The 25294-nt window shown below is 41.1% G+C and overlaps 1 protein-coding gene and 1 non-coding gene across 4 annotated transcripts in view; both read right to left on the bottom strand.

The window, feature by feature from the left end:
• Positions 1–25294, bottom strand: part of CCAR1 (cell division cycle and apoptosis regulator 1) — a 57888-nt gene that overhangs the window by 5599 nt on the left and 26995 nt on the right. For all 3 annotated transcript variants that reach the window (XM_055139075.1, XM_055139074.1, XM_055139076.1), the window contains 13 exons: positions 22963–23092; positions 21898–22059; positions 16572–16797; positions 15515–15628; positions 14839–15005; positions 13889–14099; positions 12999–13082; positions 10968–11153; positions 9435–9626; positions 5163–5402; positions 3696–3807; positions 1340–1422; positions 619–765 (listed from right to left, as the gene is read on the bottom strand). In XM_055139075.1, the coding sequence (XP_054995050.1) occupies positions 619–765; positions 1340–1422; positions 3696–3807; positions 5163–5402; positions 9435–9626; positions 10968–11153; positions 12999–13082; positions 13889–14099; positions 14839–15005; positions 15515–15628; positions 16572–16797; positions 21898–22059; positions 22963–23092 (2054 nt within the window). The remainder of the gene's footprint in view (positions 1–618; positions 766–1339; positions 1423–3695; positions 3808–5162; positions 5403–9434; positions 9627–10967; positions 11154–12998; positions 13083–13888; positions 14100–14838; positions 15006–15514; positions 15629–16571; positions 16798–21897; positions 22060–22962; positions 23093–25294) is intronic.
• On the bottom strand, positions 15137–15201 carry LOC129405440 (small nucleolar RNA SNORD98). Its single transcript, XR_008630583.1, has one exon. It is a non-coding gene; the product is annotated as a small nucleolar RNA SNORD98 (small nucleolar RNA).

Below are 25294 nucleotides of genomic sequence, written 5' to 3'. Positions count from 1 at the left end.
AACTAGACAAAGTGGAGACTTTCAGCTTTCTTTATGTAACTCATTATTATTTGTTATATATATTAAAACTACCTCATTATTTTAAAATAAAAAAATGAAAAAAATTAATTAAAAAACTTTTTTTTTTTTTTATACAGGGCTAGAGCAATAGCACAGCGGGTAGGGCGTTTGCCTTGCACGTGGCCCACCCGGGTTCGATTCCTCCGTCCCTCTCGGAGAGCCGGCAAGCTACCGAGAGTATCTCGCCGACACAGCAGAGCCTGGCAAGCTACCCGTGGTGTACTGGATATGTGAGACAGTAACAACAAGTCTCACAATGGAGACGTTACTGGTGCTTGCTTGAGCAAACCTCATTATTAGCCAGTATCACTTTAACTTCAAAATAAATCTATACAACCAAGTATGTTCTGTTACCTTTTAAATTATGTTTTTAAAAAAAAATTTACTAAAGGGATTGGAGATAGCACAACAGACAGAGTGCTTGCCTTGCAAGTGGACGACATGGCTTCAATCCCCAGCACCCCATGTGGTCCCCCAAGTGCAGAGTCGGGAGAAAGTCCTGAGCACAGCTGAATGTGACCCCAAAATAAATAAAACAAAAAGCACAAGATATGTTACCTGAGCCCGAGAAAGATGTAGTCCAAGCGTATAAAGTATTTCTTCCAAATCTTTTTCAAGAAGGTAACCACAATGGCTTTGATCAAAATAAACAAACGCCATTAAGAGATCCCTGTTAACTGTGATCATCTGAGTCTTTTCTTTTTCCTAAAGGAAGTTAAACAAAAATACAACTCTTACCCTACAAAAGAGTAACCTGACACCAATAAAGTAACAAGTCTTTAGGAAATGAAACAAGAATATAAGCTACAGTATACAATTCTTACCCTAAAAATGAATAACCTGGCACCATATAAATAACAAAAGTCTGAAACATCTTTGCAGAAATAAACTGATATGGTTTAAAAGATATTCTAGTTGCCTGACATAACCATACAAAAACAAATCAAACACCACTAAAAGCCAAACTCTGCTCTTAGTAGTACTATGTATATATGTTAACAGACAAAAAGACTCTGGGGCCAGAGTGACAGTACAGCAGGTAGGGAGCGGCATGCAGCCCACCTGGGTTCGATCCCCAGCATCTCTTATGATTCCCAATTACTGCCAGGACCGACTCCTAAGTGCGGGGCCATTACTGAGCATAACCAGTATGGCCCAAAACAAAACAACCAAAAAAAATTAACGACTAACACACTTTACAGCAGTGTTATGTTTTAACAGTAAGCTAGATAACACAGGATGTGAAAACTAATATTATAATACAGTATTCAATATATACCTTGTCCTTAGAGGGTCTTTCCTTGCAATACCTGTTAATATCTCTCTTGTCATCTCGTTTGTTTATTTCTTCCTCATCCCGATCTGTAAAATAAATATAATAATAAAAAATAAAGTTGCTGTTTAATTGGGTCTTGGGGGTTATGCCTGGTGCGCGGCTTGACAGTTATTCCCCAGTAGTGATCAGGGCTATCAGATGAAGCATCAGAAATTGAACCTGGGCCGCCCATATTCAAACTATGCACTCCAGTCGTTGAGACATTTCCTAATTGAAAAAGTTATCAATGGGCTAAGAATACAGTGGGTAAAGTGCTTGCCTTGTACACAGCCATCTGGGTTGAATTCCAGGCACTGCATATGGTTGCCCACAAGCCCCACCAGGAATGACATTTGAGCACTGCAAAGTGTGGTTCCAAAACAAAAGCACTAGAACAGGATGGCAGGGTGAGAGTAGGGCTATTATTGCCTTGCATGTGGCTGACCTGCGTTTGACCCCTGGCATCCCATATGGCTCCCAAGTCTCACCAGGAGCTGTCCCCAAACAATTACAATTTCAACTACTAACAAAAGTCAAAATCACTTTTCTGGGTACTCTGGAGAGGATGACTCTGAAAGATAAGGGGATATGCGTGAAACCCAATCATTAAAAGTGTGTGTAAACAACAGTGCCAAGAGGGGTGCAAAGGTGACTACCTCAGATGCAGGCTATAAGGGAAGTGGACAGTGGTGAAAGAATTGGTGTTAGAACGTTGTATGCATGAAACTCAATCATGAATAATTTTGTAAATCATGGTCTGTCAATGGAAAAAAAAAAGATATTAAACAATTCTTTTTCTATTACTGATCAGTTACCAAAAGACACAATAGGAGTCTGGACAGATAGTACAGCGGTCAGCGCACCTGTCTTGGACACGGCAGACACATATATTTGATCCCAGCAACCATTTGGTAACCAAAGCACGACCAACAGTGGTCCCTGAGCACAGAGGTAAGACTAAGCCCAGCACACAGCTTAGTGGAGCCCAATACCCTGCACCCCCCACACCCTGACACAATAGGAGAGTCATATGAAATAGGTTTGATGTGGGAAAAACTAATGAGCAAGAGAGTAAGGTGCTGTGTTGCACATGGCTGACCTAGGTTGAGCAGCATGCTATACGGTCCCCAGAGCCCTACCAGGAGTAAGTCCTGCAGTTTAACGTCAGGCCTAAGCACTGCCAGGTGTGCATACATGAACACACAAAATTCAGAGTACAGAGAAAATAGTGGCTTCTAAAACAAACAAAAGGATAGAACTACAGAAGATTTAGAGGACAGTTTAAACATTTGGGGATTTATATATAAAATTAAGAATTACAATGCCAAGGGGCTGGAGGCAGAGTGGGTAGGGCGTTTGCACTACACGTGGCGGACCCGGGTTTGTTGGTTCCCCAAGTACCACCAGGAGTAATTTCTGAGTGTATGAGCCAGGAGTAACCCCTGTGCATCATTGGATGTGACATAAAAAGAAAAAAAAAAAAGAATTACAATGCCAAGTTTAAACAAAAAGTAAAGGACAAGCAGAAAATTAAAAAAGAAAAAAAAGAAAAAGCTAACTGGAAAAAACCATGAGTACAATAAAAGTAATTTCAACCATAAAACAATACATTGGAAATGGAGATGTCCTCAAGGCATTAATACCTAATAGTGTTTAAGAATTATCACTCTTCAGACTTGTTGACACTAACATATACGCCCTATGACAATAGACAGAAACCTAGGCAAAATACTTTTCCTTCACTTTGGGGAGGGGGCCCTGGAGTCACTCCCTGGCAACAGTCCACTCAGTGCTGCCTGGGTCCAGCGGGGTAGGGGCCCATGAGGCCTACTATTCTGGTACGCAGGGACCAGGCAGGAGTGGAAATCTACACAGGGCCTCTGCATGCCAGGCACGAGCTCCAGTCCTTTATGCCCTTAGTGGTGCTCAGACAAAACAGAAAAGAGACTGCTATAGGAGTTAAAGTTGTTTGCCACCTTGTACATAGCTGATCCCAGTTTGATTTCCAGCAATGCAAAGGGTACCAGAGCACTGTGCCTGAGAGAACCTCCGAACACCTATAGGTATGGTTCCAAAACCAAAAGCAAAGGCCAAATCCCTGCAAAATGAATCTTTTTGGGAGTGGGGACAATGCAAGCACCCTAAACCCCTGGACTATCTCTTTGGTCCCCCAAAAGACATGTTTTAAAACAATCTTCTCACCAGAAAATTACCTAAAAGAAGCTGATGTTTGCTGAAGAGTATTTTACAATTTTATCAAAATTAATATTGTGACAGTAAAAAATTTTTTATTTTCAGAAGAAATAAATATGAAATATACCATCTTCTTCATCCTCTGCTTCTTCTGCTTCCATTGGATCGTATTCATCTTGATTATTATCTTCTTCAGTTTCATCATCCTCTTTAGAATCATCTTTTCTTTTATCCTCTTTCTGTAATTTAAAGTTAAAATAGCTAATCAAACTATTAAAAAAATAAGCATTGCTTTAAATGTACTTGAAACAGTCTCATAAGTTTCTTCGAACAGTCATACACTATAAAAATAAGTTACAAGATTGCTGTTTGAAGCCCATACTCTCCCCTGAACATATTATCTGTTCCTCTGCTTGCTTTTGCAAACCTGCATTCTCTTGAAGAAGTTTCTTTCTCTCTGTCCTCAGGTCTCTCTAAATTTCTTTCAATGACGATTTTTTTGCAGAATCTCCTGACCCTGCACCAGACTGTCTTCACCGGCCGCCCCCTCGTAGGGGGGAGGGGGTTGAATTTCCCTCCCCACCCCAAGCAGAGCCCCGCAGCCAAAAACCTCCAGAACTGAGCCAAAGCCGTACTCAAGGCCCCTCTCCACACGCTCAGACAAGCCTCACGCATGAAGGAACAGGCAGAGGAACCCAGGTATGCAGGACATGGGGCTGAGATCTCCAAGCCTGCTGGGATCGGGACTGGGCCTCCTCTACCAAGATCCTCAGTTTTCCAATAGCTCGGCAGCCACACCCACAAACTGCCCCCGGCGCCATGTAATCACATCAATGGCCAAGATCCAGAGACCATAAAACAAAGCTCCCTGAAGAGAGCAAAGCAGTATCCTGCCCGCAGGGCAGAGCCTGGCAAGCTACCTGTGGCAAATTTGATGTCAAAACCAGTTAACAATAATGGGTCTCATTCGAATCCCTGACCCTGAAAGAGCCCCTAAAACAGCAGCATTAGGAAGGACAGGGACAAATGGAGATGTTACTGGTGCCCACTCAAGCAAATCAATGAGGAAAGGGACAACAAATGATACAAGTGAACTATTTTTTACAGGGGCCAGAGCCATAGTACAGTGGGGAAGGCTTTTTGCCTTGCACATGGCCAACCCAGGTTCAATCCTCAGCATCCCATATGGTCCCCTGAGCATCACCAGGAGTAATTCCCAAGTGCAGAGCCAGGAGTAACCCTTGAGCATCACCGAAATGGATGTGGCCCAAAAGCCAAAAAGCAAAAACAAAAACAAGTATGAGCACCACACTCAGAAATGCTCAGGGCTTACTCTGGCTCAGTTCCTAAAGAACACACCTGGTGGGGATCAGGGACCTTATAAGGTGCCAGAAATTGAACTCTGGCTGGCCGATCGTATATAAGGCAAGTGCCCTATCCACTGCCCCAGCCCCAAGACTTAGATTTTTAATAATAAATTCAGATTTCACTTTCAATTTCATAATACTGATGAAATTCATCAACATTAACTAAAATTTAGAGGACAATAAAAATATTTAAATGAGGTTGCTGCTCATGAAAATGATTTACAGACCTTCCTATCATCTCTGTCATCTTTTTTCTCTTTATCATCGCCTGATTTTCTCCGTTTGGGTTTTGGCTCGTCAGTTTCATCATCTCTTTCCTCTTTTTTATCTTTTCTTTCATCTTTTTTGCTTTTCTTTTCCTTTTCTTTTTTGTCCTCTTTCTCAGGAAGAGATAATAATGATTTATATATTCTTACACCAAAATCTCTTTGAAGCATTTCATTGAAAAGTTCTGCAAACAATGAAACCTATCAAAAGAAAACAAAAAATCAGTCACTTAAATACTGAAATACTGAATAAATCCATGAGTCATTTCAAGTCACAGAATCATCAAGTGAGAGTTAAAATGACGTATGTATCTTTTTTTCCCCTTTCTGGGTCACACCTGGCGATGCACAGGGGTTACTCCTGGCTTTGCACTCAGGAATTACTCCTGGCAGTGGTCAGGGGACCATATGGGATGCTGGAAATCGAACCCAGGTTGGCTGCGTGCAAGGCAAACGCCCTGCTAGCTGTGCTACCACTCCAGCCCCTAAATTGTCTTTTTCATTGTGGGGAATCAAACTGCTCGGGATCAAACCCAAGAATACAAAGTGCAAGCAATGCATGTTACCACAAAGCCGTTCAAACTGTTTTGGTACTAGGGGTTACCAAAGTACTAGGGGTTACTCTGGGCACATATGCTGCCTGAGCCCATGTGCTGCTTGTGCCCAAGTGGCCGAGTACATGTATCGCCCAAGCACATGTGTCGCCTGCATCTCCCCTCTTGAGATGTGTACTTTCATACTTTTGTGTCTAAAGCTCGGTTATATGTAGGGGCTTCCTCCACCCTTAGAGAAGCCCGCGTTCTCTCTTGAGCGCGTTATTTTCACTATTCTCTCTCCCACTTATCCACTTATCCCTTCCTCCTTCCCTCAGAAACCTCTAAATAAAATCTATTTACTTCAAAATATAAAAAAAAGGGGGTTACTCCACGTCTCTCTCAGGGACCATGTGGTACAGGTTAGGAACCCAGGCCTCCTACATGCAAACATGTCACAGACACTTCAGCCATCACTCCTGACCAGGAATTGAATACAGGTCAGAAGCATGCAATGCAAATGCACTCTACCCACTGTACTATCCACTCTGGCCCAGCAGTAACTCTTGAAAGCAGAGCCAGGAGGAATTTCTGAGCATCACTGGGTATTAGCCCTAAAACCAAAAAAAAAAAAAAAAAAAAAAAAGAAAGAAAGAAAGAAAAGAAAAGAAATGCCTGTATATATTATATTTCCAGGTCCCTAAGGAATTTTAATACCTCTTCAAAAGTGAATTAGTGGTCCATTTATATTGAACATTCTACGCTAGTTCAGGTGGGACTTTTTTTTGCACTTGCACAAATTTTTATTATTATTTTTAATTACAATGCAAATATTTAACGTGTTATCTATAATATTTTCTAACATAGGCCTATTTTCACACTCACTCACACTCACTATTTTTTTCTTTGAGCCATATGCAGGGCGAGGCAAGTGTCTTACCTGCTATACTATTGCTTAAACCACGTATATTAAGATTTTTAGGCTAAGATACACTTTTATTTATTTTTTTGGGGGGTCACTCCTGGCTCTACACTCAGGAATTACCTCTGGCCGTGCTAAGGGGACAATATGGGATGCTGGGAACCGAACCCGGGTCGGCCACATGCAAAGCAAACGCCCTACCCGCTATGCTATCACTCCAGCCCAAGATACACTTTTATACTCTTCTAGGACTATTCAGACTTTTCCTTAAAATGTTAATTTACCGGGGCTGGAGTGATAGCACAGCGGGTAGGGCGTTTTCCTTGCACGCCGCCAACCCAGGTTCAAATTCCAGCATCCAATATGGTCCCCTGAGCACCGCCAGGAGTAATTCCTGAGTGCATCGCCAGGTGTGACCCAAAAACCAAAAAAAAGTTAATTTACCTCTCCACACTTACTAAACTGTTTATTTGTAGGATTATCTGTATCATGCAAGTTTAAAAAAAGAGTATCAAGACAGAATTATTCATACTATCAATTTTTAAAATGTACTCACCTACAAAGTTTTTTTTTTTTTTTTTTTGGAGGGGGACACCTGGCTCTGTGCTCAGGGGATCACCCCTGGAGACATCCAAAGAACCATATGGAATGCTAGGGACTGAACCCCAGCTGGCCATGTGCAAGGCAAGCACTCTACCCACACTATACTATCACTCCAGCACTGGAATAAAGATTTTTAAATTTTTATTTATTTTTTAATAATGTAAGAGTACTGCTATTTATTCAGCCATTGATTAAGCTGACTGAATTGGGCATGAACTCCACTGGGAAAAAAAAAATTTGAGGGGGCTGGAGCGATAGCACAGCGGGTAGGGCGTTTGCCTTGCACGCAGCCGACCCGGGTTCTAATCCCAGCATCCCATATGGTCCCCTGAGCACCGCCAGGAGTAATTCTTGAGTGCAGAGCCAGGAGTAACCCCTGTGCATCGCCAGGTGTGACCCAAAAACCAAAAAAAAAAAAAAAAAAAAAAAGCTTTTAACTTACTGAGTTATGACTTTTGTGGAATTTCATGAATTTAGCTTTATTTACCTGTACATGTATAGGTGTTACACCTCCAAAATAAAAAACCCCTATCCTATGTGGCAATAAAGAAACACGGTGAGGGAACATCAATATCGAAAGCCATACAAACCAGAGGTTTTGTCTACATAATTAGGCTACCATGATAGGGTCCACAGAGCACAGCTGCGGGAAGTGGGCACTCCTGTGTTGGGTATGGTGTTGGGATGTTATTTGTGAGAAGTTTAACAAGTTTTAATTTCTTTTTGGCTTTCTGAGCCACATTCAGTGATGTTCAGGGCTTACTCCTGGCTCTGCACTCAGGAATTACTCCTGGTGGTGCTCGGGGGACCATATGGGATATTGGGGATTGAATGCAGGTCAGCCGTATGCAGGGCAAACACCCTCCCTGCTGTACTATATCACTCTGACCCAACAGCTTGTTTTTGAATTTTTTTTTTTTTGCTTTTTTTGGGTCACACCCGGCGATGCACAGGGGTTACTCCTCGCTCTGCACTCAGGAATTACTCCTGGTGGTGCTCGGGGGACCATATGGGATATTGGGGATTGAATGCAGGTCAGCCGTATGCAGGGCAAACACCCTCCCTGCTGTACTATATCACTCTGACCCAACAGCTTGTTTTTGAATTTTTTTTTTTTGCTTTTTTTGGGTCACACCCGGCGATACACAGGGGTTACTCCTCGCTCTGCACTCAGGAATTACTCCTGGTGGTGCTCGGGGGACCATATGGGATATTGGGGATTGAATGCAGGTCAGCCGTATGCAAGGCAAACACCCTCCCTGCTGTACTATATCACTCTGACCCAACAGCTTGTTTTTGAATTTTTTTTTTTTTGCTTTTTTTGGGTCACACCCGGCGATGCACAGGGGTTACTCCTCGCTCTGCGCTCAGGAATTACTCCTGGTGGTGCTCAGAGATCATATGAGATACTGGGACTCGACCCCGGGTTGGCCTCGTGCAAGGCAAATGCCCTACCCGTGCTATCGCTCCAGCCCCTGTCTTAACCTTTTTGTCTGTCTGCTTGGTGCTCTGGGGTTGCTTGCTTAGGAGACCAATTGGCCCAAGGATCTAACAGAAGCCTCTTATATGCACACCATGTGCTTCAGCCCTTTGAAATATTTTAAAAAATATCTCCTTTTGAAATAACTTCCTGGCACTAACTGCTTTTTCTTATACCACACCTCATTCACAAATTAAATGTAAAATTTATTAAATGATACTTAAATCTATATAGTTGACCCTCATTCCAAAAGAAATATGTATCATGTGATACAAATCACATGATAGACATATTACACACAACAGACACAACATACATGCCAAATATCATATGTATCACAACTCACATGTTGTCTCCTGATATAGTGCGAATAAGACACACCGCATTATAGTCTTAGAGTTATAAAATTAAGAAAGCTGGGGCTGGAACAATAGCACAGCGGGTAGGGCGTTTGCCTTGCACGTGGCCGACCCGGGTTCGATTCCCAGCATCCCATATGGTCCCCTGAGCACCGCCAGGAGTAATTCCTGAGTGCAGAGCCAGAAGTAACCCCTGAGCATTGCCGGGTGTGACCCAAAAAGCAAAAAAAAAAGAAAATTAAGAAAGCTGAACTGAAAAGGCTTCATAACCAGCAATCAATGTGTAAGAAATAGAAGACAGCCTTATTTTGATTCCATTCCATGCCTAAATATTACCTCAAATGAATGTTCTTTATTATCTTCTAGTCTGTAGTCCAAAAGCACACTCAAAGACATGATGCTGCAATCAAACTTGCCACTCTTGGCAGCCCAATTTGGATGCACAATGATGGCTGGCTCATCAGGCAAAATGTATCTTCTTTCCCGACGCTGGCGTTCCATTTCCTCCTGACGTTTTCTTTCTTCTTCCTACATTTAAAAAGAAATTTAAGTACAATTACACTTCCATATCAAATGCCTTTACATGACTGTAAATAAAAATCCACAAAATTCCATCACTTCTCAGGGTGATTATATTGATAAGGATAAAAAAAGAAAGGTGAATTTTACTAACAGGATAGCAGATTGTTTGGGGGCACAACACTTGGGGGTTATCACTCCTGGTTCTATTCTCAGGGATCACTACAGGTGGGGCTCTGGGGACCATTACCGTGATGAGGACCAAACCCAGTTTGGCCCAGGATGCCCTCTACCTGCTGTCCCAAGACATGCAACATGTTGTCTCCTGATACAGTGAGAATGGAACACACAAGAGTTGCTGCTTTTTGGCTCCCTACTGTCTGTTTTTTTGTTTTTGTTTTTGTGTCACACCTGGCGATGCTCAGGGGTTACTCCTGGCTCTGCACTCAGGAATTACTCCTGGCGGTGCTCAGGGGACCATATGGGATGCTGGGATTTGAACCCGGGTCGGCCGCGTGCAAGGCAAACGCCCTACCCGCTGTGCTATCACTCCAGCCCCACCTACTGTCTTTTTTGTGGTGGTGGTGGGTGGGGGGGAGGGGGGATATCAAGTGGGGTAAGTTTCCCACCCAAGCAGTACCCAGAAGGGTCAGGGCCCCGCCTGATTGCAGGTTTTTCAACGAAAGGGCTCAGTTGCAGTGCTTTCTAGCAGCTCACCCCTGATGGTGCACAGGGACTATACACAGTGCAGTACCCTGTGACACCGTGGAGGGATAATGCGGTAATGTGGTAATGCGTATCAAATTTTTCTTGATGCCATGCAAGGTCATGCCATTCCTCTTCCCCCCTCCCCATCTTCATTCCAGATATCCTGCAAAAACTGTCTTCTAGGAGAGCAGGGGGACATGGGGGGGGGGGGTAAGAGTGGAGAGGCGAGAAGACACGGAATTCAATGGTGAGAGTGAGAGGGCTGAAACGTATGACAGTACTGAATGATTACCCAAAACCAATGGGTGTAACCCAGGTAGCCTCAGCAGTGCCACATCCTTGGACCAGTCGGTCACACCACAAACCACTATAGGGGTGTCCCGTCAAAAAAGGAAAGAGGGAGAAACCTTGTACTACTTGAACTATCTCCTCAGCACTTCAGGAAATTGAGAGTGATATACTTATCTCCTATTCTGATTTTGGTGGTAGTTACAAGCATTTCCCAAAGGAGGCAGAAGTGTTAACTAAGAAGGTTGAGCTTTGTCATGAAAACAAAGCTTATGTTACGAATGTTTAACACACATCACAAGGAATTCCTATAAACCAGTATTACATTTAATACTATATTTAAATAAGATGTACCTCTTTATCGTCTTCAGATTTTCTATCATCTTCCTCTTCTTCTTCTTTTTCAGATTTTTCTAACTCTTTTTGTTCTTCTTTTTGCTCTTCTACTTTAAGCTGCTTTGTTAATCGAGCTATTAACTGAGATTTTAATCCTTTAGAACTAAGAGCTCGACTTTCTAATTCTTTCCGGAGATCATTTACCTAAATTAAAAAAAAAGAGTAAAATACTGAAATAGAGGAACAACTAACTGCAATTATCCTGCATCCAAATTAACTTCTGATAAGGGCACTTGTATAAATTCCAGTATGTCTTCTTAAGATGCTTTAAGTTAGTGCTCAATGATTTAGTAATTCTAACGCCTGAAAATTTGGATTAAGAAATTTATTAAGACTTTACCCTAAATACAGAAAAAGATTCATATAGGAAACATTAATGTTAAAATATTAATAAAAAATGATTAAAGTAACTTTTTTTACAACATATAACGTATCTAAAACTAATCACAAAACTATGTGAAATGAAAAAATGTTTTTTTTTTTTTTTTTTTTTTTTGCTTTTTGGGTCACACCCAGCAATGCACAGGGGTCACTCCTGGCTCATGCACTCAGGAATCACCCCTGGCGGTGCTCAGGGGACCATATGGGATGCTGGGATTTGAACCCGGGTCGGCCGCGTGCAAGGCAAACGCCCTACCCGCTGTGCTATCACTCCAGCCCCCGAAAAAATGTTTTTAGAAATGATTGTTGTAGGTTTAAATAATTTTTCTGCTATCTTTTTTTTTTCTTGCTTTTTGGTTCACACCCGGTGTTGCATGGGGGTTACTCCTGGCTCATGCACTCAGGAATCACTCATGGCAATGCTCGGGGGACCATATGGGATGCTGGGAATCGAACCCATGTCAGCCGCGTGCAAGGCAAACGCCCTACCCGCTGTGCTATCGTTCTAGTTCCTATTTTTCTGCTATCTTGAAGTCACTGTCACTATCATCCCGCTGCTCATCAATTTGCTCGAGCGGACACCACTCAAGTCTCCATTGTGAGACTTCTTGTTATTGTTTCTGGCATACCGAATAAGCCACGGGTAGCTTGCCAGGCTCTCCGAGAGGGACGGAAGAATCAAACTGGGTGTGGGCCGAGTGCAAGGCAAACACCCTACCCGCTGTGCTATCACTCCAGTCCATCTTGAAATATATGCCAATTTTTTGATTGAGCATATTACAGTGAAAAATTATATAATTAATTTTATTATGGTAATAGAGACTGAACCCAAGGCAAGTACTCTACTACTGATCCATAGGTCAAGCCCCAAGAAACACAAATTTTAAAACAAGGAGCTTAGTAATAGAGTAATCAGTTTCATTTTCCTGTTTCTTCCTTGATTTGTTATTCAAATAGATATTCAAACCAGAAAAAATGCTGTTCACACCAAGCCCTTATGTAATACATTTAATAGGCATTGAACTGATTTAATAAATGCGCCTTTGTTATAAATTTCAACACATTATATTCATAATTAATTCATATTCATTATATTCATTATATTCAGGTCTCAATTGGTAGATGAAATACATATAATATAGTACATATATATGTAACATACTTTTGTTTGTGTTCAGTTTGGGTTTTGGGTCACACCTGGCAGTGCTTAGAGATTACTCCTGGCTTGCAAAGGAGACTGTATGCAGTCCGTGTTGGGATGGATCTGGGGTTGGCTGCACGTAAGGTAAGAGCCCTACGAGCTGTCCTCTCTCACTCCAGAATGGTGGATAAGTTTTTTGCTTTTGCTTCTTTTTTTGCTTTATGAGTCAAACCCGGTGATGCAAAGAGGTTACTCCTAGCTTTGCACTAAGGAATCACTCCTAGCGTTGCTCAGGAGACCATATGGGATGCTGGGAATCCCAGGTTGGCCTTGTGCAGAGTGGTGCACAGCCCCCTCCAGCCCCCAAGAATAGTATTTTTAATGACTTTTACTTTGAAAATGAACAGCTCTATCCCCTAGTCCTTTCTAAAGGACACTAAGGCAAACTCAACTCCTTTCAAAATTACCTTCATTGTCTTTGGATCGAGTTTAGACCAATGGGTAGGAGTTGAAATTTCTTTAGCCTCACCATCATCCTTTTCTTCTTCATCCTGATATATAAAGAACGTAATTAGTATTCTGAAGTCTTAAAATAAAGGTAATTTATTTTTAAAAGTCTGTTGCTGATCTGTGCAAGGTCACAAATGTTTCAGATTGTCTTCTCCTAAAGTTATTATTTAAGCAAGTCCACGTACATACATTCTACCACTTTTAACTGATCACAAAGACACTCATCAGCCAATCAAAGCCAGATCTGTGAAACACAAAAGGGTGATAAATTACGACACAAAGGATAGCAGCGATACACAAACACTGCCGGTCTCCACTAACCACACAGTGTGTGATCTTGTCCCAATTTTCAATCCACCCAAAGACTGATTTAGTCAGACATTTCAAATGTACCAAAGACGATGCCACATAGCCTGAAATTTCAAATTCTCAGACTTGTGGTTGTCCAATTTCAAATATCCATGACTAGAACTGATGACCGTGAAAGAGAAAATTTTTATAATTTTAGAAAATGGCAAAATGTTTAAAATATGGCTTAACACTGAATCTTGCTCAACAACTGGTCCCAGATTCCAGCAACTAGACCTATGATAAAAAGTGAAATTCTGTGCAATTTAAGCACTTTTTTTCTTTGAGGTCTCAACAGTCTTAAAAGTTAGTGTAATAGATAGAATTTTTTTTTCAAGAGAAAAGAGCTACAGTAGTGCTGAAAGCTGGATTACCAGTCGCTGTTACCAGTTATGTTCCTTCATGTGTGTGTGTGTTATGTAGTGTGTGGTGTGCATTTGTGCCTGTGTTCCTGTGCCTGTGAGAAGCGGAAATAGAAAAAGGGATTAGCGTTCAGTGCCTGTTCTCCATCAGCCTCCTTGCGTTCACCCTGAAGCTTCTCGACCAGCTGCTGCTTGTATCCTCGGGAGAGGGTTTCCCACTCTGAGCGGGTGGGAAGGCAATGCCAAACATCCGGGAAAAATAAAACCACTGTCTCCACATGAGCTGGAACTGTACGCCCCTTGTGGGTCTCCTCAGGGCGATGGTAGCGAATCTCTGCAAAACGGTACCTGTTGCAAGGGAAGAAGCATGTTGGAAAAAAAATTCTAAAATACATTTTAAAGACCCTAGTTCACTTGTAGCACATCAAGTAAAGAAATTTTGCTGCAAGACTTGAGGTTGGTCTAAAGAAAAAAAAAATTATAGAAGCCATAGTTCCTCTTTTGGTACATTTGTACAATATATATGGTTAAAAGAAGAGTATGTTCCCCAAAGCATTTTCAAGTTTGAATACATAGCTAACCACATTTTAGAGAATACCTGAAGAAGCTGGATAGCTGTTCAGATTTCATGTGCTAAAAAAGAATATTCTCAATTAAGTCACAAGAAATATACTAAGATACACAGGACAAGTAAGTCTCAAGAGAAAATATGGCTGAACAAAAATAACCAGCAACTACATCATTTTACAACAAAAGAATTATAATGAAATGAAGTTCTCTGGACGATCTTCTCCAGCTATGCATGAAATGAAAAATATTTTCAACATACATCCAACTTCCGAAGTACAGCATAACAAAACATTTAAATTTTCAATTTATTTTGATTAGTTTTTAATCCCTTTCCCCCAAAACATTTTGGCACCAAATAAGATTCTTTTGCTACAAATGGGGATTTTCCTTTGAGATTACCTGCATGATCAGAGTTGCTAAAAAAGGATTGGGGATGTGGGGGAGAAGTGTGACCAATCAGAGCAACTACATAAACTTTAGAAAAAACACTTCTAATCAAGAATGAGTCGGAACTTACCATTGTGTGCACACACTTAGATCAATGCCTGTCAGTGCCTTACAACAACGAATAGCAGTCTTAATCAGCACAGAAGGGTCCTTTTCTGGGTCTGGTCCATCTAACGAAGGAGACCAGTGGCCTCCAATGGCCATGGCTTCATCCTTGCCTTTCATTCCCACTAGAAACTAACCCAAAACAAAGAATCATTTATGAACATTATGCAACATGTTAAATTACAAATAAAATACTTGAAAAGGAAAGGTACAAACCTTTCCAATATCAATTTTACTACCTCTCGTATCTGTCAGTCAAGGAAGAGTTCAGTTCATCGTGTTCCACACTGCATTTCAGCAATGGAATAGGATTTACACATCATAACTCATCCTTCTAAAATAGTTCTTCAGTTATCTTAAAGAAACAGCTATAACTCAACCTTAACATCATCCAAAGATAATACTAAATCCGTTACCATAAGATTTTACTATGCTGCAAATACAAAATATCAAAATGAACTTTAATTTAGTGACATACAAGAGATAGCCATTATCTGCAGTGAGGAGACAAATGATTAAATTCTGAGTGCTTTAACGATATAAAAGTTACCAATCATGATTATAGTCATTTTTAACTACAAACACATTGTAGAATCAAAATTTATGTATACACCTAGAGTTAAAGAAAAGTTTAATTTTACCTTAACAAGTCTAGCAGGATGCTGAAATCCATCTCGAAGTTCTTGTGGATCTTCAGCAAGAGCACACGATTTATGATACAAATCTTCCATACTAGGGCTAGCCATCAGCATTACCTATTATAGTCAAATAATTCAATCCTGTCAAAAGTCTAAAGTAATGTAAAAAAATGAGAAGCACTACTAATTATCCTTACATATTAGACAACCAAACATTATTTTTTAAAATCAAAATGGAAAATGAGGGCCAGAAAGATGGCTCAGAGGACTGAGTACTTGCTCTGCACTTGGGAACCCTGCATTTGATTCCAGGTACCACATGGTCCCTGAATCCACTGATGGATTGATGAGAGTAACCCCCAAGTACTGCATGGTGTACACCCCAGTCAAAAAGGTAAATATTTTGATAGGAAGGCATTAGATACCATATAAACTTACTTCAGATACTCCATATTTTAACTTATCAAGTGGTATCTTTCATTATTTGGGGAGCTAGGGGGAGCTATGCCTAGACTGGACACAGAGCCTCAAATATACAAGGCACACTACACCACATACCAGGCTGACGGGACGCTATTTCTGAACAATGTTTTAAAACAGCAGAAAATTACTGATCATAAACTACTGAAACAGTACTATGGATTCCACGACACGATGCACATTTAACTTTATCTTGGGCTATTAAAAATAAGTAACATTCCAAAATGTTTAAGATCAATTTCATACTCATCAATTTCACATTTTCATGATGTAAAATGTGTAAATTAAATACAGATTTAATTTACACATTTTTTTTGTGTAAATTAAATGATAGTATATAAGACTAAACTATGTAACCAAAACAGAATCAGGCAGACAAAATTAAACATACTCAGGGCTGAACACTTAAAACCACTTTCCAAAAAGTAGGGACTAGGGAAAGAGTTCAAAAGACTGGAAGTACTTGCTTTGTATATGTTAATTCCTTGATTTGATCCCTAGCATCTCTAGGTATGGTACATCTCCAAGAGCCTAGAAACTGTAGTCACATAAACTGGAATACAGAAACTGGAATACAAACCTTTGCACTGTATAAATGGTCAGCATCTGGTGGATCAAGAACGGCCAGATTTTTTTCTAAAGACTCTACTTCTCTGTGCATTACATAGAAATTGCAGTAATTTCCCAGCTGAAATGGTCTTGACAAAGGAAAAGCATCCACCCATGTAAACTGAGCATCAAAAAAGTCACTAGGTATATATAAATTCTGATAACGGCGCCTTAGTTCCATCATGTCACAACTAGGACTGAAAAAAACAGACATAAGTAGTGAATAAGCTGCAGTAAATACCAAAAAGTATGCCTTCACTCAATTCTAACATTAATTAACATGATATGGTTAAAAGCAAGTCAAAATATAGACACAAAAACTGAGCAACAGTTTCTGCTACCTACGTACTACCTTCATTTCTTAACTTTATGTATATACCTTAAAATTCATTAAAGAAGACCCTTTGAAATAACTTCAAACCCAGATCCAGAGAAGACAGGAACAAAAGCAGTTCTATCTCAGTTGAAACCGTTCATTTTTTAGAAAATTATGGTTTGGAGAACATGGATACAAAGAATTGAAGAGAAGCAAATTAGCATAAATAATATTTATATACTAACAACTTTTATTCTAGATCAAGCATGCTGACATTCAAAATTAATATAAAATATGAGAGTAAAATTAGGATGTTTTATAATCAACATATTCATATCTCTTTAAGTTAATATATAACATCCACAACTAAGAAAGACTAAGTATCTTGCCTTTTAAATTAGTCCCTTATTTTTTTTCTTTTTTTTTTTTTTGCTTTTCTGGGTCACACCCAGCGATGCACAGGGGTCACTCCTGGCTCTGCACTCAGGAATTACCCCTGGCGGTGCTCAGGGGACCATATGGGATGCTGGGAATTGAACCCGGGTTGGCTGCGTGCAAGGCAAACGCCCTACCCGCTATGCTATCACTCCAGCTCCTAAATTAGTCCTTTAAAAGAATAATTTTCTTTGTCCTAAGAAAAGGCAATTTGGGGAAGAGGTGTAGAAAGACCCTTTGTGTAAGGCCCTGATGTTCCTTCCACACAGGCCTAAAGCAGAGTTTATAAGGGAGATAACTAGGGCTAGAGTGATGGTATAAATATAAAAGGTGCTATCTAGTCTAAGGCTACAGCACCAGACCGGTTCAAATTTTGGCAACAATAAAACTGATACCCTGAGTACAAGAACCAAATGTGTTCCCTAAAAAACCAAAAATCAAATGAAAAGAAGAACTCAAATGTAAATCAATATGGCAAAAGGTGAAGAGTTGTTGAAGAAAGCATAATGAAAATTAGAAAACATCAAGGGCCAGAGCAATAGCACAGCGATTAGGGCATTTGCCTTGCAGGCGGCCGACCCTAGTTTGATCCCTGGTATCTCATATGGTCCCCCAAGCACTGCCAGGAATAATTCCTGAGAACAAAGTCAGGAATAAACTCCTAAGCATCGATGGCTGTGGCCCTCAAATAAACAACAATAACAACAAAAAGAAAATCAAAAAGCATTAAAAGGTGTGATGAGAGAATCTATACTGGGTTTTCTTTTCCTTTTTTTAAAGTTTTTGTTGTTTTAAGCCATAACTGGTAATGCTCAGAGCTTATTCGGAAATTTGTACTCAGGAATTACACCTGCCAGTTCTTAGAGGACCATATGCAGTACAGGGGATCAAACTCAGGTCAGCTTCAGGCAAGAGCTACATAATATTAACAGCTACATAATTTATTCAGTGCCTAGTTTCTTTTAAGGAAAACTAGAAACAAAGGTATAAAATGTGAACTAAATAGATTTGTTAAATGAAATGAGATGCTGTAGGATAACATAGCCTCAGTAGTTTAGGTTTATTGGGTTACTCCCGTTACAGTGCTCCTATTCCTCTTTGTTTATTTGTAGCTTCTTTCTTAGTGTTCTGTTGACTTGTAAATAATGTTTTTCTCTTCTCCTTGAGTCCTTTGCATAGTTTATTCAGAGCAAGTCCTTTTTGTATGGACACAGAAAGACTTAACAAATGTTATGCTTTTGTAACCTGGGAGTCATTTGACTCTACATGATATTTTCCTCCAGGGCATCTGTTCTCTGGACCTAAGCCTCAGCTGCCCTTACTTCCTAGCATCCCCAAAGAAGGGTCCCAACGACGTGGGACCAGAAGGACCCAGGGCAAGCGGTGAGTTGTGTGCTACCCTGGCATCGAGATGGGCCTGGCCAAAGTGCCTAATGCTTAACTATAAGTTAAGAGCTTGATCATGGACAAATGCTGTCATGATCCAAACAGTGATACTAGATTTGGACCCTGCTAGTGTGAGGAATGATTAATCTGGCCTGAGTGCTGTGGTCTGAGCCTGTGGCAAGATGTTGCCAGGAGAGCTGCCTTGCAAGCCTCAATGTATCTCTAGCTATGTCCATACAAAAATAACTAGTATTAAGATGTTAATGATGGGGCTGGAGAGATAGCACAGCGGGTAGGGCATTTGCCTTGCACGCGGCCGACCCGGGTTCAAATCCCAGCATCCCATATGGTCCCCTGAGCACGGCCAGAGGTAATTCCTGAGCGCAGAGCCAGGAGTAACCCCTGTGCATTGCCAGGTGTGACCCAAAAAGCGCAAAAAAAAAAAAAAAAAAAAAAGATGTTAATGAATTCCTGGACTAAGGAAAAGAAAAAAACCTTAAGAGTGAGGAAGGGCTTTGGAGTGCCCTGCCCTCAGGAAGGGCTTTCTTATGTTGATTTGGCTACCTGGCTGGGTGTAGCCTAGAGGGCAAGGTGGGAGAGACAAGTAGGAGGAGGGAGAGAAGCCAGAGAGAAGCAGCAGTTGAGCAGTAGATCCAGAGAGAGGCCGGAGCTGGGAGTGCGGGAGATGAGAAAGTTTGAAGATTGAATAAACGGTAACTAATCGGCAACCAGTTTGGTCCTCGTTCTTCCTTCGCCTGTTCTTGACCACCGGCCGTCCCGGTCCAGTCCACACACTGCGGTTCCAGAGCACCGAACGGGGGTGGTGAGACAGAGCCGCCCGGAGAGCCCGCGAGTGCACTCGCCCCTCAGAGAGCCTTAGATTTTTACAAGATGCCTTATTTTGGTTTTTTGAGTTACAACTGGCAGTGCTCAGGGCACCACATGAAATGCCAGAGATCCAAATGGGTTGGCCTCATGCAAGGTGAACACCCAATCTGTTGTACAATCACCCATACCCGGAACACCTTACTATTAGGAGTCTAAAAAATAAGACTTAAGAGAGATAAATTTGTTAGGGTTGCTGACATATTTAACATGAATAAAATTCTTTGAAACGGTGAAAATTAGGTATTTGTGTATTCTTTTTTTTTTTTGGGGGGGGGTCATACCTGGCAAAGCACAGGGGTTACTCCTGGCTTTGCATTCAGGAATTACTCCTGGCAGTGCTCAGGGGACCATATGGGATGCTGGGAATCGAACCCGGGTTGGTTGCATGCAAGGCAAATGCCCTACCCGCTGTGTTATCACTCCAGCCCCCTTATTTGTGTATTCTTAAGGAGTATTACAAACAGAAAGTGTATATAAATTTTCAGCTTCCATAACCAGAATATTCTGCTATAGCTAACCTGTAAAATCTGTAACAAAATTAAAATAAATAATCACTTCCTGGCAATCTGTAAGAATAACAGACTATAATATAAAAATCTTGATTTCCGTAATATTTTTTTATTTTGAGGGACAGTTTGGGGATCACATCCAGAAGTGCTCAAAAACTAATCCTGGGGGCTGGAGTGATAGCACAGCGGGTAGGACGTTTGCCTTGCATGCTGCTGACCTGGGTTCGATTCCCATTATCCCATATGGTCCCCCGAGCACCGCCAGCAGTGATTCCTGAGTGCAGAGCCTGAAGTGACCCCTGAGGATTGTCGGGTGTGACCCAAAAAGTAAAAAGAAAATTGAATTTCACATAAAAAACGACGATTAAAAAAAAAATCTGGAATTCAAAAACTAATCCTGGTGGTAATAGGATTAAACTGGGGTTGGCCACATGATCCAAGTGCTATAGGCCCTGCACTATCTCTCCAGCATCCCTGATTTCCATGATTATAAATGAGATCCAAATAGAGGTAACTTTTAAGGGAGTGGGTTTGGGCCACATTCAGCAGTCTCTGTGCTCAGAAGCAATCCCTATCAAATACTTGGGGAAATGTGTGTGTCAGGCCTGACTTCCTATACTGAGTTAGACATTTTAATCACTTCCTTTTGTATTAAGTTCTTTTAATGTTCTCAGAGCCCTGAGTGCTAGGAAGTAAAAACAAAAAAACTGAAGATCCACTTGTAAAGTGACTTTTAAAAAAATTTTTAGCTACTTGGGCTGGAGAGATAGCACAGCGGGTAGGGTGTTTGCCTTGCACGCGGCCGACCCGGGTTCGAATCCCAGCATCCCATATGGTCCCCTGAGCACCGCCAGGAGTAATTCCTGAGTGTAGAACCAGGAGTAACCCCTGTGCATCGCCGGGTGTGACTCAAAAAGCAAAAAAAAAAAAAAAATTTTTTAGCTACAACTGGTTGTCCTCAGGGCTTATTACTCCTGGCAGGCTTAAGGGACCGTGTGGTACAGGGAATCAAACTGAATCAGATGCATGGAAGGTAGCCCTACCTGCTGTACTATCCCTCCGGCCCTCAGTTTATCACAAGGCAAATACTCTCAAACTTAGTTACACCCCCAGCAGTTTCTCAATGTATAGTCCATATAAATTAGGTGTTACTTTTCCCAGAATACCACCTAACAGGGAACCAGGTAACTTTAAGGGGCTGGGATGCAAGTTCAAAGGTATACTGCCCATGTTTTGAAGCCCGCACTTTTGATCTCCAGGACCAGATCTGGTGCTCCATCGACCTCCCAACCCACAATAAAAAAAATTTAAAAATTTCCAATACTTCTACTATCTTTAATTAATTAGTGCGTATATCTATAACCGTAACAAACTGGATTAAGTACTTTATTTATAGACCTGTTTTTAGTATATCACATTGTCACAACCTAAAAATCTTTTATTATTTACTTTATAAAAATAAATATCATGTACTTAAAAAATCTGGATCCTAACTTTAAGAAACATCTTTAAAGACAGTAGCCTTTCTCAATCAATAGCTGATAATATTAATGAATATATGAAAACAATGCACCACAGCAAAAATGTATACTGGTATTTCAAACTGAATTTCTATTTTTAAATAAAGCAAGTTTAACAAACTGTCAAGAAATAAAAGCTGATCACCCAAACAAACAAAAGCCTCTGAAACACGTTCTATCAAATTACACAAAAACACAAAATTAGTAATTCTGTACGAAGAGGACAACTTAAGAAGAGCTTACCAATCTAAAGAAAACTTTGAAAACTGAACTGTGTAACGAGGAACAACACGACGAACTCTGCGAGGTGATCGTTCTCTTTCTCTTCGAGGAGATCTCTCCCGGGAGCGTTTTCTCTGAGGAGATCTTTCTCTAGATCTACGTCTTTCTCTCTCCCTTTCACGACTTAAAAAGGAATTTTCTGAAATTACTAACATTTCTGGAATTATAGAAAATCTTTAAAAAACACAATTTATTTAAAAAAAAAAACCCACATAATTGTAGTAGTGCATTACAACATTTGTGTCCGTTTCAAGTGCACGTCATTGTGAATGTAACATTTAATTCAACAATGAAAGTCTAATTCCTTTACCATACTATTAATCCCTTACTACCAAGGTATCCAATCCCAAAGTAATTTACTTGTAATCTTTAGTATCTACATTTCATCTCAAGGTTCTTGAATTTAAAAATAAGGCAAGGGGGTGGAGTGATAGCACGGTGGGTAGGGCGTTTGTTTGCCTTGCACACGGCTGACCCAGGTTTGAATCCCAGCATCCCATATGGTCCCCCGAGCACTGCCAAGAGTGATTCCTGAGTGCAGAGCCAGGAGTAACCCCTGTGCATCTCCGGGTGTGACCCAAAAAGAAAAAAAAAAAAAATCAGGCAAGATTCAGCAATGATTTTCAAAAAATAACATTTGAAATACTTGTTAAGGCCAAAAAGGATTCTGTGTGAGAGTCCGAGATCCTTGATCACCACAGCATCTCAAAGTATTACCACAAGAGTAATCCCCAAACACCCACAGGTGTGACTCCCAGCCATCCAAAACTGTGTTCAGGGCCAGGGAAATAATCCAAATGTTAGAGTGCTCGAAAGTTCCAAGTTTCATCACTGGCACCACTTGACCCTCCAGAGCTCCTTCCTCGGCGGGGTGTGGCTCTAGTGGTACCTGAGCACCAACGTGCTGGCTGGACACTGCCCACACAGGGCCACACACTGCAGTGTTTTCAAGCAGTGGCCTAAAAATAGATCCCCCACTCCCGCCTAGAACACTGTCCCTGCAACACTATACTTTTGCAAACATACCTTCGATCATCTTTTCTGTTAGGCACTTGATCGCCTCTGTCATTTCTTCCTGAAAATCTGGATGGTGGATCTAATCTTCGAGCTGGTTGCGGCTGTGAAACTATACGAACAGGAGGCTGCAATAAACCAGCTTTAAAAGAGAAAAAACATTTTAAGTAAAAGCATTACTTGATTCATTTTATGGATAGAAATTTGGCTTTTAGGGGCTGGAGTGATAGCACAGTGGGTAGGGCATTTGCCTTGCATGAGCCGACCTGGGTTCAATTCCCAGCATCCCATATGGTCCCCTGAGCACCGCCAGGAATAATTCCTGAGTGCAGAGCCAGGAGTGACCCAAAAAGCAAAAAGAAAAAAAAGAGAGAGAGAGAGAGAAGAAATTTGGCTTTTATTTAGGCTTCCTGCCTTTTCTGGCTGAGGAAAAGTTAAGACCATTTGTACATATTTTTTGCAATCTTTTAGAAATACAAAACCAGAGAGAATATGGCTCAAGGAAGTAGTCCCTGAATTGCTGGGTGTGACTCCAAAAATACCAGTCAGAGTTACCCTGGCAGGGCCATACACAATAGTGATCAAAAAATACTTAAGACTTCATTGTTCTTGCAGTGATACACAAGCTGCACTAGAAGGCTGTGGGGGCATGAGCTGGTGGCACATTTGGTATTGAGACTGAACCCTGCCCCTCACTCACACATAGCAGGTACTCTACCACTCAAGTCACATTTCCATCTCTAAAAACCATTTTTGTTAGCTCAGAACCACACAAAGTCAGATTATGGGTCAAAGTCAAGAGATAGTTTCCAAATTCCATTAAACTATGGATTGTTATATATCATAGTCACAGGATACAAAGTGTACAATCCAGAGATGACCTGCCCAGAGAAATTATGTTTAGATCTATGTATGACACTTTGACCAAATAATCAACTTCAGCCTAACAGGGGAATGACAGTGACTGACAACAGTGCCTTCTAATACAATACACTGTGAGATATAAAACATGTTCTTGCCAAAATCCTTTAGATTTACCTTCCAGATAATAAATATTGAGAAAGAAGAATATGATAATAACGAATGAAATCATATCAAATCTTGAGATTAACATTCCAAAAAAAAATACTCTTTATAAAAACTTTACAAGGTCACGTGCAAATTTGGGATACTGCTCTCCGCAGCTGCATGAGCGTGAATCCAGACCCAGCAAAACCTCTTTTGGCATGGGCAACTCCTCGCAGAATGTCTCCAGCCTGAGAACTAAGCCTCGGCCCCATGCCCGCCCAGGAGGGGAAAGGTATTCCTCTCTCTCTCTCGCCTCTTTCTCTCCGGGGATGAAGGGCGCAGTGTCCACCATATTATGACGACCACAGATTGGATTTTCAAGCCTGCAATGATCCAATATCTGGAAGAAATCTCCCTGGACTTAGTTGTTAAAGTACGGAAATTCAAAACCGCACTAGCGGCCGCGCGACCTCATTTGTCTTCACAGTAGGTCTGAATCTAGTGGGGTACTCCTAACAATAGTGAGGTTTGTGTTGAAATACTGAATTTAACCAAAGTAAACAGAAAGTAAAATGAAACTTATCAGTTACAAGGCAGGGGTGGGGAGGCAGGATGGGAGGTGTGTGTGTGGTTTTTTTTTTTTTTGGTGGTGCTATATGGGTGCTGGTGAAGAGATGGTTGTTTCAGCATTGTATAACTGAGACCTAAGCCTGAAAGCATTGTAATCTTCCACATGGTGATTTAATAAAATAAAATTTTTATTAAAAAAAAAAATTGGGATACTGAATCTAAGAGAATAAATGCAAGTGTTTTTTTTTTTTTTGGGTCACACCCAGCAATGCTCAGGGGTTACTCCTGGCTCTGCACTCAGGAATTACTCCTGGCTGTGCTTGGGGGACCATATGGGATGCCGGGGATCAAACTCGGGTCGGCCTCGTGTAAGGCGAACGCCCTACCCGCTGTGCTATCGCTCCGGCCCCTTAAAGAGCATTTTTAAAGTATAGGTGAAGTGTTCAGGATTTGGTAATTAAGCAAAATGTGTAAGTATATTTGCAAACAAATATGCTGACAAAACAAAGTAAAATGTTCAAAATTATCATTACGCTGTTCTTTTATGTTTTTTATATACTGGAAATTTTTTATGATAAAAAGTTGATGGACTGGGCCATAGAGATAGGCCCATTCCACAGCAGGTAGGATGCTGGCCTTGCACACAACCAACCAGGTTTGACCTCTGGAGCACTGCCAGGAGTAATTTCTGAGAGGAGAACCAGGAATAACCCAGAGCTTCACTGGATGTGGCTCAAAACACACACACAAAAAGTTGGGGTTTGTG

This window comes from Sorex araneus, chromosome 5, assembly GCF_027595985.1.
Source record: "Sorex araneus isolate mSorAra2 chromosome 5, mSorAra2.pri, whole genome shotgun sequence".
In the NCBI taxonomy this organism is placed as follows: Eukaryota; Metazoa; Chordata; class Mammalia; order Eulipotyphla; family Soricidae; genus Sorex; species Sorex araneus.
This window is presented reverse-complemented; position numbering and strand designations above follow the sequence as displayed.